Source organism: Eptatretus burgeri, chromosome 14, assembly GCF_056783735.1.
Source record: "Eptatretus burgeri isolate ZD-2024b chromosome 14, Ebu_testis_v1, whole genome shotgun sequence".
Lineage (NCBI taxonomy): Eukaryota > Metazoa > Chordata > Myxini > Myxiniformes > Myxinidae > Eptatretus > Eptatretus burgeri.
In genome coordinates, this window is record NC_140974.1 from 38,638,662 (window position 1) to 38,653,930 (window position 15,269).

The 15,269-nt window shown below is 44.6% G+C and overlaps 1 protein-coding gene across 5 annotated transcripts in view; it reads right to left on the minus strand.

Moving 5' to 3' along the window:
* The window catches only part of NAALADL2 (N-acetylated alpha-linked acidic dipeptidase like 2), a 363,340-nt gene that overhangs the window by 202,986 nt on the left and 145,085 nt on the right, over window positions 1–15,269 (minus strand). For all 5 annotated transcript variants that reach the window (XM_085854415.1, XM_085854417.1, XM_085854419.1 and 2 more), the window contains 2 exons: window positions 12,964–13,263; window positions 8,753–9,146 (listed from right to left, as the gene is read on the minus strand). In XM_085854415.1, coding sequence (XP_085710541.1) covers window positions 8,753–9,146; window positions 12,964–13,263 — 694 coding nt within the window. The remainder of the gene's footprint in view (window positions 1–8,752; window positions 9,147–12,963; window positions 13,264–15,269) is intronic.

Below are 15,269 nucleotides of genomic sequence, written 5' to 3' on the forward strand. Positions count from 1 at the left end.
AACTTGTGACATGCTCCTACATTCGAGGATTCCGAGTATTCGTGGTTGATAACTTGTGATATGCTTGTACATTCGCGGATTCCGAGTATTCATAGTTGATAATTTGCGATATGCTTGTACATTCGCGGATTCCGAGTATTCATAGTTGATAATTTGCGACATGCTCCTACATTCGTGGAATCCGAGTATTCGTGGTTGATAACTTGTGACATGCTCCTACATTCGAGGATTCCGAGTATTCGTGGTTGATAACTTGTGACATGCTCCTACATTCGGGGATTCCAAGTATTCGTGGTTGATAACTTGTGACATGCTCCTACATTCGGGGATTCCGAGTATTCGTGGTTGATAACTTGTGATATGCTCCTACATTCGGGGATTCCGAGTATTCGCGGTTGATAATTTGTGATATGCTCCGACATTCGGGAATTCCGAGTATTCGTGGTTGATAATTTGTGACATGCTCCAACATTCGAGGATTCCGAGTATTCGTGGTTGATAACTTGTGATATGCTCCTACATTCGAAGATTCCGAGTATTCGTGGTTGATAATTTGTGGCATGCTCCAACATTCGAGGATTCCGAGTATTCGTGGTTGATAACTTGTGATATGCTCCTACATTCGAAGATTCCGAGTATTCGTGGTTGATAATTTGTGATATGCTTCTACATTCGAAGATTCCGAGTATTCGTGGTTGATAACTTGTGATATGCTCCTACATTCGCGGATTCCGAGTATTCGTGGTTGATCATTTGTGACATGCTCCTACATTCGCGGATTCCGAGTATTCGTGGATGATAATTTGTGATATGCTCCTACATTCGCGAGTTCCAAGTATTTGTGGTTGAGAATTTGCTATATGATCCGACATTCATGGATACCGAGTATTCCTGGTTGATAATTTGCGATATGCTCCTACAACTGCGGATTCCGAGTATTCTCAGTAGATAATTTGTGATATGCTCCTGCATTCGAGGATTCCGAGTATTCGTGGTTGATAACTTGTGATATGCTCCTACAATCGTGGATTCCGAGTATTCGTGGTTGATAACTTGTGATATGCTTCTACAATCGCGGATTCCGAGTATTCGTGGTTGATAACTTGTGATATGCTTCTACAATCGTGGATTCCGAGTATTCGTGGTTGATAACTTGTGATATGCTCCTACATTCGCAGAATCCGAGTATTCCTGGTTGATAATTTGCGACATGCTCAAACATTCGAGGATTCCGAGTATTCGTGGTTGATAACTTGTGACATGCTCCTACATTCGCGGATTCCGAGTATTCGTGGTTGATAACTTGTGACATGCTCCTACATTCGCGGATTCCGAGTATTCGCAGTTTATAACTTGTGACATGCTCCTACATTCGTGGATTCCGAGTATTCGTGGTTGATAATTTGCTATATGCTCCGATATTCACGGATTCCAAGTATTCATAGTTGATAATTTGCGATATGCTTCTACATTCGCGGATTCCGAGTATTCGCAGTTTATAACTTGTGACATGCTTCTACATTCGCGGATTCCGAGTATTCATGGTTGATAACTTGTGATATGCTTCTACAATCGTGGATTCCGAGTATTCGTGGTTGATAACTTGTGATATGCTTCTACAATCGTGGATTCCGAGTATTCGTGGTTGATAACTTGTGACATGCTCCTACATTCGCAGAATCCGAGTATTCCTGGTTGATAATTTGCGACATGCTCAAACATTCGAGGATTCCGAGTATTCGTGGTTGATAACTTGTGACATGCTCCTACATTCGCGGATTCCGAGTATTCATGGTTGATAACTTGTGATATGCTCCTACATTCGCGGATTCCGAGTGTTCGCGGTTGATAATTTGTGATATGCTCCTACATTCACAGATTCCGAGTATTCGCGGTTGATAAATTGTGACATGCTCCGACATTCGGGAATTCCGAGTATTCGTGGTTGATAATTTGTGATATGCTCCTACATTCGAGGATTCCGAGTATTCGTGGTTGATAATTTGTGGCATGCTCCAACATTCGAGGATTCCGAGTATTCGTGGTTGATAACTTGTGATATGCTCCTACATTCGAAGATTCCGAGTATTCGTGGTTGATAATTTGTGACATACTCCTACATTCGAAGATTCCGAGTATTCGTGGTTGATAATTTGTGATATGCTCCTACATTCGAAGATTCCGAGTATTCGTGGTTGATAACTTGTGACATACTCCTACATTCGAAGATTCCGAGTATTCCTGGTTGATAATTTGCGATATGCTCCTACAACTGCGGATTCCGAGTATTCTCAGTAGATAATTTGTGATATGCTCCTGCATTCGAGGATTCCGAGTATTCGTGGTTGATAACTTGTGATATGCTCCTACAATCGTGGATTCCGAGTATTCGTGGTTGATAACTTGTGATATGCTTCTACAATCGCGGATTCCGAGTATTCGTGGTTGATAACTTGTGATATGCTTCTACAATCGTGGATTCCGAGTATTCGTGGTTGATAACTTGTGATATGCTCCTACATTCGCAGAATCCGAGTATTCCTGGTTGATAATTTGCGACATGCTCAAACATTCGAGGATTCCGAGTATTCGTGGTTGATAACTTGTGACATGCTCCTACATTCGCGGATTCCGAGTATTCGTGGTTGATAACTTGTGACATGCTCCTACATTCGCGGATTCCGAGTATTCGCAGTTTATAACTTGTGACATGCTCCTACATTCGCGGATTCCGAGTATTCGTGGTTGATAACTTGTGACATGCTCCTACATTCGCGGATTCCGAGTATTCGCAGTTTATAACTTGTGACATGCTCCTACATTCGTGGATTCCGAGTATTCATGGTTGATAATTTGCTATATGCTCCGATATTCACGGATTCCAAGTATTCATAGTTGATAATTTGCGATATGCTTCTACATTCGCGGATTCCGAGTATTCGCAGTTTATAACTTGTGACATGCTTCTACATTCGCGGATTCCGAGTATTCATGGTTGATAACTTGTGATATGCTTCTACAATCGTGGATTCCGAGTATTCGTGGTTGATAACTTGTGATATGCTTCTACAATCGTGGATTCCGAGTATTCGTGGTTGATAACTTGTGACATGCTCCTACATTCGCAGAATCCGAGTATTCCTGGTTGATAATTTGCGACATGCTCAAACATTCGAGGATTCCGAGTATTCGTGGTTGATAACTTGTGACATGCTCCTACATTCGCGGATTCCGAGTATTCATGGTTGATAACTTGTGATATGCTCCTACATTCGCGGATTCAGTGTTCGCGGTTGATAATTTGTGATATGCTCCTACATTCACAGATTCCGAGTATTCGCGGTTGATAAATTGTGACATGCTCCGACATTCGGGAATTCCGAGTATTCGTGGTTGATAATTTGTGATATGCTCCTACATTCGAGGATTCCGAGTATTCGTGGTTGATAATTTGTGGCATGCTCCAACATTCGAGGATTCCGAGTATTCGTGGTTGATAACTTGTGATATGCTCCTACATTCGAAGATTCCGAGTATTCGTGGTTGATAATTTGTGACATACTCCTACATTCGAAGATTCCGAGTATTCGTGGTTGATAATTTGTGATATGCTCCTACATTCGAAGATTCCGAGTATTCGTGGTTGATAACTTGTGACATACTCCTACATTCGAAGATTCCGAGTATTCCTGGTTGATAATTTGCGATATGCTCCTACAACTGCGGATTCCGAGTATTCTCAGTAGATAATTTGTGATATGCTCCTGCATTCGAGGATTCCGAGTATTCCCGGTTGATAATTTGCGATGTGCTCCTACAATCGCGGATTCTCAGTATTCACGGTTGATAATTTGTAACATGCTCCTACATTCATGGGAAATTGCCCAGCGTATTCGCCGTTTTCACGGCAATTTTTTCTTTTTTCGACAAGCCATGAGTATAACAGTTCTAAAACCTATCTTCCACAAGCCATGCACAAAGCATACAACTGTATGTACGCAATAACATGTCTTCCACGAGGCACGACCATGACCTTCTTAATGTACGTATAGTGTAGGTTTGCGGGATAAAAACGCAATGTTTCGCTTCCATTCCACTCGCAAGGATTGACAAACGGACTGTAAGACCTGGGATGCGTTCAGTTACCAAGTTTCTTGTACTGCATCCGCCAAGTGCCTTAAGCACTCAAGCAAGCATTCCACCATTCAACACTGTTGATAAGGAACGGCTGGTTTGTCAAGCGATAGCAAGCTTATTGATAATGGAACACACTCGGGTTCTGTTCAGTTCCCAAGCATCCAGTGTTTCGTTGGGGTGCTTGCTTGATTGCTTGAGCCACATGACAAGCTCTCCACAAGCTGGTTGGGAAAGGAACACACACACACACACACACACACACACACACACACACACACACACACACACACACACACACACACACACACACACACACACACACACACACACACACACACACACACACACACACACAACCCAGAAGTGACCTGCAGCCGATACGCAATGTATCCCTCGAGTCAGTTGGCTGTGTAAGGTCATGAGCTTCCTCTCACCGAAAGGCACGTCACCATCCTCCAGGATTCCGCATGTAGTATTGTTGAAGATTCGGCGGCACTTAACAGCACCGCCGTCTCAGGGGTTATAACGCCGGCTAGTTCGGCACAGGTCTCGGGTCACGTACCTCAGATCACGATATCAACGTACTCCTGGGCCATACTAGTTGGGGATGTAGACCCCGGTTACAGAATGGGTTTGTCAGAGACCGAGCGAAGTCTGCCACTCCGTAGCCCATTTTGGTTTTATATACAAATTGAGCGGATTGTTTCTCGTCGTGGCACAATTAAATTCAAGGCGGCAACTTTCGTATATATCAGCCACATTTATTTGGGACACATCGGGGAAACACGACACAAGCAAAGCATTCACGAACGTTATCATTAATCTATAACCCGCTCTTCACTAGGGAGCTACGGATATGGGTTTTGAAGGGAACCCTAGCGAGATAAACCTTAGGCCTGGATGACATGCAGACAAGATGGAGAAAACATTCAGACGAGACACGGAGTACTTGGTGATGCCTCATGGACGAGAGGAAAAGTGTCGAAGGCACGAATGCGGCTCGTGACAAGCCGATGTTGTCGGATTCGAGCGCCCAAGCTCGAGCATGCAGTGTGGCAAGATGGCGGCGACGGCATCCTTTTGTCACATCGCTCACACACCAGCCTCAGCGCGTTCAGCCCCCGTAAGGTCGACGGCAAGGAGAGAGAGATCTATGGTGTGTTCCAGCTGGTTTCTCACAAGGTCCAGCATGCGAATCCAGGCCTGGCCCATACACCAGACTAGGCCAATCCCGATGTTGGGCTCCGCAGGCGGATCGATGGGATGAAAGACGTGTCAAGCCGTGCAGGGAGTCAGGACAGTCAGAGGCTCCATGACTGGACTCAGGATGAACCTGTGGATGACCTCAGGCTGGATCCCTAACCGAGGAGGAACAGCCGACCAAAACACTCCCCATGAAGCAGATCCCAGACCGGACAAAGCAGTTCTTCTTGCCTTTTGGGGCGGGCCTCTCTCACAAAGCAGATCGCAGACTCGACACTCGCAGTTTCCCCCTTGCCTTCTTGGGGCTCACTCTTCTGGACCGCCTCTGGGGACACATGATTGGTCCATCCTTAGAGTTTGCAGCCGCTCTCCGCTAATGGGTTGCTGACACGTCTCGTTGACTGACTCTGTCAGAGCGCTGGGCGGGGGCTGGTTCAGAGGGGGGGAAGGAAGAAGAAGAACGGTGCCTCCTGGGACACACCACTGTATGAACACTGGACAGCCTGCTGCACCTCCCGACACACATGTAACGTCCGATTACCAAACAACCTGGTTAAACATGCATTTAAGGGGGGATCTGGGCTAATCCTATATTTAATAACCCACGAAGGGCCCATTTTCGCAGCAATATCACTTCCGATCACATCTGATTAATAAATAACCTGGTTTTGATTCTCACCAACCCGTTTTTTGTCACCTCCATCTTGCTATGTATGATCGATTGATGTATTCAATAATTACCAAGTCACTACACAATGGAAACATTCAACGCATATTCGTGTAAATCACCATCTTGCAACAAACAGCACCATCTGAGCTGTTACATTTTCAAAACGCTCAGCACAGCATAATCTGCCTGCAGATAGGAAAGACGTTATGTCCTATCCGTTAAAGAATGGAAACGTTCAGCATATCTATTAGTGTAATTAGCAGCTCGTTACATACAGACAAATTACACAATGGCATCGCTCACCACATCTACTATCAGCTGCCGAATACAGCATCACCCGTAAAAAAAACCCCCCACAAACAATGCGCAGACTACTCACCCTCCTGCAGTTACACACAATGCACGCATCAACCTCATCGGGGTGTGTGCCTCCGCGGACCACAACTCAGACAAGGCATTCCCTGCAGAACTCATGAGCCTCGTCGAGGAGGAGTACCTTCCGGAGCAGGTCTTTAACGCTGATGAGACCGGCTTGTTTTGAGAAATAAAATTGAAACGGTACATGATGATGTCGTTTTGTGGACCATTTTATCCCTAGATGACTCGCAAAAATTTTCATACTGATCGGATGTGGCGTTCTACACATGTAATTATGATATCAAAATGATGGCGCCGATGACGTCATAAAAAAAAATCACACTCATTCCCCATGAGGAGTACTTGCTATGTGCCAAGTTTCAATTTTTTTCCTTACTGCGGTTTCAGAGATGCAGAGGTCCAAAGTATTTCCGTATTTCCAATATGGCTGCCACACCACGTGACCCATGGCATCATAATTATCATTAAAACGGTCTACATGAGTAGTCGCACCGATGGTGACAACTTCGTCTCAATCCGACAAGCGGTTGTGGACAAAAACTTCAAAAGTTCTGTGCGGACAAACAAACAGACAGACAAACAGACAAACAAACAAACAGACAAACAGACAAACAAACAAACAGACAGACGGACCAAAATGCAATACCCTCTCCTCTGGTGAGAATAATAAAATACATGAAAGAACATCAAATGGAATTAAAGACAAAACTAAGAGCCCAACACAAAGCATCTTGTCCATGTTCGCACTCGACATAATGGAAGGGCAAACTAAACGAATACGTCTCGGGACGCTATACGTTGGGTGTCGTTGCCTTTGGGGAGTTCCAGTTTCACAGAACTGCAACAATATGTCTTGAACAAGTTCGAGTTTCAGGGTGTTTCATCAATTTTTCGTAGCCTGGTGTTGGCTCAGTGGTTTGGGTGGCGGCTTGGGATCCTAGGGTCCTGAGTTCAAGCCCCGTCGACTGCTGAATAAATACACCGGGGGGTTGACTCAGCCTGTCATCCTTCTGAGGTTGGTGAAATGAGTACCAGTTCCAGTGTGTGTACTGGTAGAGGGGCACTGCATCAGTGACACAGTCGCGCTTCAAGAAATGATAGCTACCCCGGCAGCTAAGCTGCCATACGACCACCACCATCAATTTTTCAGAGTTATGCCCTTTTTAACCTTGGAAAATATTACATTGGCTGGGGACATGTATCACAAAGCAATTCTCGCTCTTGTTATTCTAATTAGTTGGAATGCCTGCCTTTCTCTAAAATCCCACCTACCCTTGACCTTTAACACGATCCTCTGCCTCATGGAGGAGGGGGGGGGGTCAAAATGATTAATTCCCACCCCACGTCATCCCTGATCGTTGATGTTGCTCAGACGTTCCACCTGACTCACTCCCACCATACAATCAACCTTTCCCCCTATCCCGTCTCCCTATTTTTACTTCGATGAAGGGTTCATGCTGGAAACGCCAGCTTCTCCTTGCTTCCCACGGCGAGTAGCATCCCTCGATCAACGTCCTGTTGATTTCACCAAATTATAAACCAATGACCTGTGAGTACTGAAGTGTGAGATCATCTATCCTTACACGTTGCAATGTGGAGGTAAAGCGGTGTTTGCGAGTCAGGTCAGACTCAGAGGGCTGGAAAAAAAAAAAAAAAAACATTGTTGTGACATGAACGTTTACGTACCGTACATCATTTACTTGTACAAATAAAAACAGAAGTCAAAAGGTGCTTCTTTTTAAAATGCAGACTGTGCACAGCACCACAAATTAATGGGCACCTGGTGAAGAACACATGCAAACATGTACAGCCATGATTGTAAGCACAAGTGGATAGGAATGGATCTGTAGCCACAATGGCCTATTGTTCGCCGTGGGAACGTGCTGCAAGCAGCCGTAGCTCCCGGACTGCCTGGTTTAACACCCAAGGTGACCATTACCTTGAGGAAATTTTCTACACGATGGTTTCATTAAAAAAAGAAACAGTAGTTAAAGTGTTATATCGCCTGTAATTATTATGGTACCGATGCACTGCCACTTTCAGTAGTGATGATAAGACGTTATGGTTTGGTTTAACATCACTAGATGCCATTGGGATGTTGAAAACAATAGCTTAAGTCCTAGTATAAGCAAATAATTGTGGATTGTGCACTGTGGTTAGAGAACATTGTACTTTACGGTACTTCTACATATCGACGGTCCCCTGTGCCAGTGCGCATGCGCAGCCTGAGCCGGAGCCAGGGATGTTGTGGGTGTTTCAACCTGTTCAATACTTGTTTGATTATTGTCGTTCCACGCTAATAAAGTGGTCGAACAAATTGAACTCTGTTCTTATTTAGTGGTGTCCTGATGTGCAATTCCATACCGAGCTGCCGCAACCACTGCATCTTCGGTCAGGTTCTCCAAGACGCCGGCTCTCAGACTGGCCATTTCGGAATCGGAGCGCACATCCCAGACTCCTTCACATGCTGCTCCTGAATTTGCGGAATTGCTCTTCGAAGGCTGGCTGAGGTAGCCGAAAGCAAGGCCCAAAAAGAAGGCCAGAGTGGCAAATAACAAGGCTGGGATGAGAGGATGTCGGCAACAGCTTGGGGAAGAGCGGCGTCTTGACGACTGCTGAAGCTTGTCCGTGGAATGAAACATAAAACCATCGACGGTATTCTGATTCGAGTCCCCATCACTCCTGAGACGCTGGAAACGCCCATGTGGAGATACAGAATAGTTCTCGAGCTCGAGATCATCAAGAGAGTCTGAAAATCCTAAAAAAGAAAAAAAAATTTTAAAGAACATTTGAAGGAAAAATTCATAAACGGGGGGGGGGGGCAGGAACAGTTATGGGAAGTGGCAGAGAGAGGGTGAGACAAAAAATGCTAAACGTGAACAAGTTTGATAGATGGAGCAATTACCTCCACAGGATGAAAAAGAGAAAGGAAAACTTGTGACATCATAGCTCCCCATCATGCCCTCATCTCAGTTAATGCATTAACCATTTAAGAATGTAATTAAAATAATTATTCTACTTTCATGTGTAGGACATGGCTGAAGGATTGCATCACATTTTGGCTGCTGGGCATGAGGAGTAAGGGTGTGGGGGGGTGAGGGAGTGAATGGGCATGGCTGCATCACTCATGCAATGCCCCATGTATGTTTGAGAAGGAATTTGTATATTTGGTTCATGGTGCCGGTGATAGCTCGCCTACTCCGTAAATGGCATGGTGGGATCTTTAACGTCCCCCAACGAATGCCTGCAAACGAGACGCCCAGTTTAACGTCCATTCGAGGGACGGCACACACATTGATGAATCACCTTGCCTGTTCAAACAACCGGACGACAGGTTATTGTCAAGTCAGGATTTAAACTCAGGCTACACAGTTGAGAGGCGAGCGTGCGTACATTTAGGCTATCCGCCAGCCCAAGTAATCGTCGGTAACAATATCTTATTTATTCCCGAGTTGTATCATCTCCCACCTGTCCATACCTTTTCCTATCTCTCATCAAGCACGTCTTCTTACAGGGAAACTGAAGTGAGACGAAAACACAAGAGCAACCAGTGATATCTGTCACCGCTTCACTGCCCTCCTTGTCCCTCTCCACTTTCCTCCACTCAATATCATTGTCCTTGTTAGGTCTTTCTTATTTCCCTCAGTGTGGAATCATTTTCTGTGCTCATCTTTATCTCATTTTACATCTCACCCTTCATTCTTTTCACATTCCTTTTACTCTTCCCACCCCTCAACCACCCACCCACCCACCGCACCCGTGTTCGAGTCCCTCGGCTCTCCGAAACGAGACAAGCTCTTTCCGTACGGCTTGAAGATGTATTGCTGGAAATGACAGCTCAAGCTAACCAACAGAGTAGTCCCGTGCTACAAAATGACACCAAAAAAAACTTTCCAAATGTTCGCCTGACAGCTAAACTTTCCACAAGCAAATTTCAAGGCTTACAAAGCAGCACGACTGATGGTCTAGAAATCAATTTAAAACACGATTTCAACACCTTTCCATTCCCAATACCATCTGCTGGTTCAGTCTCCAAAGTCACCCTGCTACCTGGAATATATTAATCCATTGGGAAATATTTTTACAGAATGACGACAAAATGAAAGATGACAACACTTCTAGAATTGTCATACATGAAAAATAAAACTGATCGTAACTTGCAGCTCAATTGTCACATCATTTAAATCAAACATTTCAGGTGTCAACAGCAAAAGAACACTCACTGAGATGCAATCAATTATTATCTAAACAAAATTTGTATACAGTCAAGGCTCATGGAAGAGCTAAAACACTGAATGGATCAGGACTCAACAGGACAAAAGGGACAGTAGAGAGATGGGGGTAAGGGGGGGAAACCCCAACAGCAGAGATGAAGGACAAAATAGAGGAAGACTTGGATAAACAATGGGTGTGGGGAGGAATGAGGACTTGGAAAGGATGCATGAGGTGGACAAGATGGATACAGAAGGGAACTCCCAGGAAGGAAAAACTGAAAATTTGGAAGGAGGAGGGACTGGTGTGGGGTTGCTGAGGGGAGAAAAGATCATGGTTTTAGGTGGGAAGGTGGGTGACCTGAGATGGTGTTGAACGGCTGTCTTGAAGACCTGAAGGGGACAATGAGATTGAAGAGAATGTGGAAGTTGACTCCACAGGTGGGGGGAAAAAAAAAGAGGAACAAATGAGTGGAGGTGAGCAGTGATCCTGGATTTAGGGAGTTTCACCAGAATGGGGTTGGTGGTGGATCATGTGTGTACCCTGTAGAATCCTGGGGGAGGGGGTGCAAAGCACGGAAAAAGCAGAGGGTGCAAGACCCGAAAGGAGGTAGAAGACAGAGACCATAAACCTGCTGCCATGGGAAAGTGATATTCTTCTGCTTCACCATTTGCATCCTGATCTGAAAACTGCACCATTTCACGGCAAATCCAGCATTGTATAATCATGAGCTATTTCTCAGGAGGCAGCCACGTCTTGTCCACGATGGACGAGCTGAAATGTATACACGATGTCACCTAGGTGTGTTTCATAGCCGATCCTCAACAAGACAAGGTTGGCGTCAGAGGACTTAATGGAGAGCAGACTCTAAATTTAATTTGCTGTGCTGATATGCTGCTGACATTGAATTAAAAATCTAAAAAAAATAAATAAATAATCGTGTCGAATGAAAACGGACATCCTGGAGACACTTTGAGGAGAAAGGTGATGAAGTGCATTTCAGGGGACTACACATGCACCCACCGATTTTTTCAGGGACTGCAGGCACGTGACCCGATGTGACATTCCCTTTTGAGCATCTTGTGATCAACGTAGGGAAATTGTTGTGCCGTCTTGCAACCAAAGGCTGTCGACCGCATTGTCCGGTTCAAACAAGAGAGCGATTTTCGATGTTGGAGAAGGTCGCTTCTTCCAGAAAATATACTTACAGAACGAACCAAAATACATGAGAATCCAGCTCAGCAATTCAGAAACGCGTAAGGTTTTAATTTGAGACATTGCAGAAAGGCAATTTACCCATTTGAGTGACGTCACAAGTACAAGACCTTGACACCACCGGACCAGACGCGGTGGTGTAATGATTGGAATGTCCGCTCCGAGTCTGGGAGGTTGGTGGTTCGAACCCCGTTCGAGTCATAACAAAGACTTTTAAAATGGTACGTGCTGCTTTCTCGCTTGATGCCCAGCATTTAGAAAGGACAGAGCACTGACAAACAACCACAGGTTGGCAACCACTGTGCAGGCTTCATTGGCCTTATGACCTCCTCCTGTTGAAGTTATTTGGAAGAGAACTCGTATTCACTGATATTCCAAAGTATTTCATAAGTAAAATGATTTAGTGTGCCATCCGCACTGCACGTCCATCATGTTTTAGTGCCTGCAGTGCTCTTTTTATAAGACGGATCTCAAAAAGTACGCAAATGAGACGACCAATCACAATCATCAGACTCGCCCACGTTAGCATTTTCAAGTGCCAGGGGAACACTGATTCTTAAAGACACATCCTGATAAATGAATCACAACAGACAACAAACAACAATGGTCAGGATCTATTAAGATGTGCTCAGCTTTAACTATCGACATCGCAATTGTGGAGATGTGGTTTGTTGTGATTTCCCAAATAGGAACTGAATGTAACACCAACACAAGCCTTGGTTTTATAATCTTAAGTATCAACTTAGTAGAATGTACCACTACACTTCTGACCTGAAAGGTCATTAATGGTGGTTGGAGGGGAGTGGTGGAGGGGGATGGCTGAGTGACCTTTCAATTATGTCAGTAGCTTAGAAATGGTACATTCCACTCATTTCACTCAAATCACAATGTAAAACGTAATAAATCAATCGTGAACACGTACAGAAATTATTAGTTAAAAAAAAATTCGTTTGGAAGAATCAAATCCCTAAAAATTTATTAAGTGCAAGTGTAGCTATTTCTTGGTAAGCTTTGGAGGGGGTGGGGAAGTGGGGGAAAGGCAATAAAGGGGGAAAGGCAATAAAGGTTAACATGATAAAATATTAACCACCTTGTGAATTTATCAGTGCGACATTGATAGAATGACAGAAATGTCTTGCGGTACTTACCTGTAGCAAAACGTGCGAGACCGGGTGATGGGGCATCGCAATGTCGCCGCCCACACAACCGCGTCTCACTCAGCTCCTTCTCCAAATCCCACTCGAGAACACTATTAGAGGTTTCATCATCTCTCACAACTCCCCTGTGCCGGCCAATTTGATGATCTTCATCCTCTTCTTCGTCTTCTTCTTCTTCCTCTTCCTCATCGTCTGCCTTGTCCCCCGGGCTCGTAGCCAGCCTGTCATCTCCACATCGAAGTCTGTCTCCCCAATGTCGAACATTACTCTTATCTGCCATCACCGTGACCCCTGCCAGAACAAAAACGAAAAAGAGAAACCTGAGTTGCATATGTGAACACAAATTAAAAGTAAACTTGGCATTAAATATTTCTTGCAAGAAAAATACAACTCATGTTCACATATATGGCATGTGTAAGGATGCCACATTGGCCTCCTGGAAATTATGGGTTCAAATCCATCTTTGGGTGTGTAGATGATTTGGATTAAATGAATCTGGAAAACCTACTTGTCACAGCAGATAAGTCTCAGTATAAATACAGATACAGATAGTTATATCGCCATTTGTAGCACACATGGCTATCACAGTAACAACATTAGAATTCTTTGAATAAGACTGCTCTCAAAGAGAAGTATTATTTGTCAAAAGAGAAAGGCAAACAGGTAAAAATGAAGATCTATGGTTTGAAAGTCGAACCACGCGAGGATAGAAACTATTCCTGAAACAGTTGGTGGATGTTTTTGATTCTGCGATACCGACGGCCAGAATGTCGTGGTTCACACATGTTAAACGCACGACGACTAGAACCTTCAACAATATTTGAGGCTTTGGCAATACATCAAGACGTGTAGATAACTTCGATTGCAGGTAGGTCAACACCAATGATCCTCTGCGCAACAAGAACAACTCCATCCAACAACTTGATGGAGTTCGTGTGCAGTGATGTTGCCGAACCAAACAATAATTATTGATCCCATTAAACTACTTTCAATAATATTACAGTGAAAGCTCACAACAACTTCACGATGCACACCAATTTTTTTTTTCAAACATCTAAGGACGTACAGGCGCTCCTGGGCCTTTTTAACGATACTTCCAGCATTCAGAGTCCAGGACATTTTCTTTCTTTTTTGTATATCTTGTCGAGGCTCAGATTAGAGCAAACACACAACGCACAGCAAAGGGGGGGGGCATAACGCAAAAACAAGGGGGGGCATGGTGTGGGAAGGACAAAACAGTGAGGAACAGAGACATTAGGAGATCTGTGGAAGGGAGAGGGATGGGTGGAGAACATGGGAATACATGATGGACACTACAGGGACTTTCTGGAAGGAAAGCAGGGAATTTGAAGGAGCTGGGTTTGGGGTGGATGAACGGGGGTAGAAAATATTGAGGATTTGAATGGGGGACGATAAGAGGTGGTGGTGAACAGCTGTTTTGAAAGCCGGGAGGGAAGAATGGGATTGAAGAGAGTGCGGGAGTTTATTCCAAAGGTGGGAAAAAAGAGGAATGAAAGAGTGAAGGTGAGCAGTGATTCGTGATTTTGGTAGTTTTACCAGAAGGGGGTTGTTGGCGGACCTTGAGCCCCCTGCAGAAATATGGTGGGGACAAATCGCAGACAGAGCAGGGGGGGCGAGACCGTAGAGGAGACAGTAGAAGACAGAAAGACCACTGACTTGCCTGCAGTGAGAGAGTGAGAGACTCAAAGACAGCCTCATCGTGGGAGATGCCAATCGTTCTAAATGCCTTGGTTTCCACAGCGTAAAGCCGAGAAAGGTGGGAGGCAGTAGCACCAGCCCGGAGGGGAGAGCAGTACTCCATCAGGCTGCGGATGAAAGCTTTGTATGTAGTCAGCAGCTCAAGTGGGCCGAGAAATGACTTTGCATGATGGAGGATGCCCAGTCGGCGACTGGTTTTGGAGGCCAGGTTGGAAATATGACTTTCCCAGGAAAGATCATGGCAGATAGTGAAATCCAAAAGCTTGAAAGAAAGGACTTCTTCCAGAGGATTGTTGAGAATGTATATGTGGGGGGGGGGGGTATCAGATATCAGATCAGAAAGTATCAGAAAGTAGATATCAGATGAAATGTGGATGACCAGGAATTTGAAATAACTCACAGTCTCAACATCGAGACCATCAATGCTGATAGAAGCATGTGTAACACAAAACTTCCTTAGTTTTATTGACATTCAGTTCGAGATTATAAGCTGAACACCACTCTGTCAGGTTCTGAACCTCATCTCGAAATGCCATTTCATCGTCATTCGTGATCTCGTCAATTATGATGGTGACATC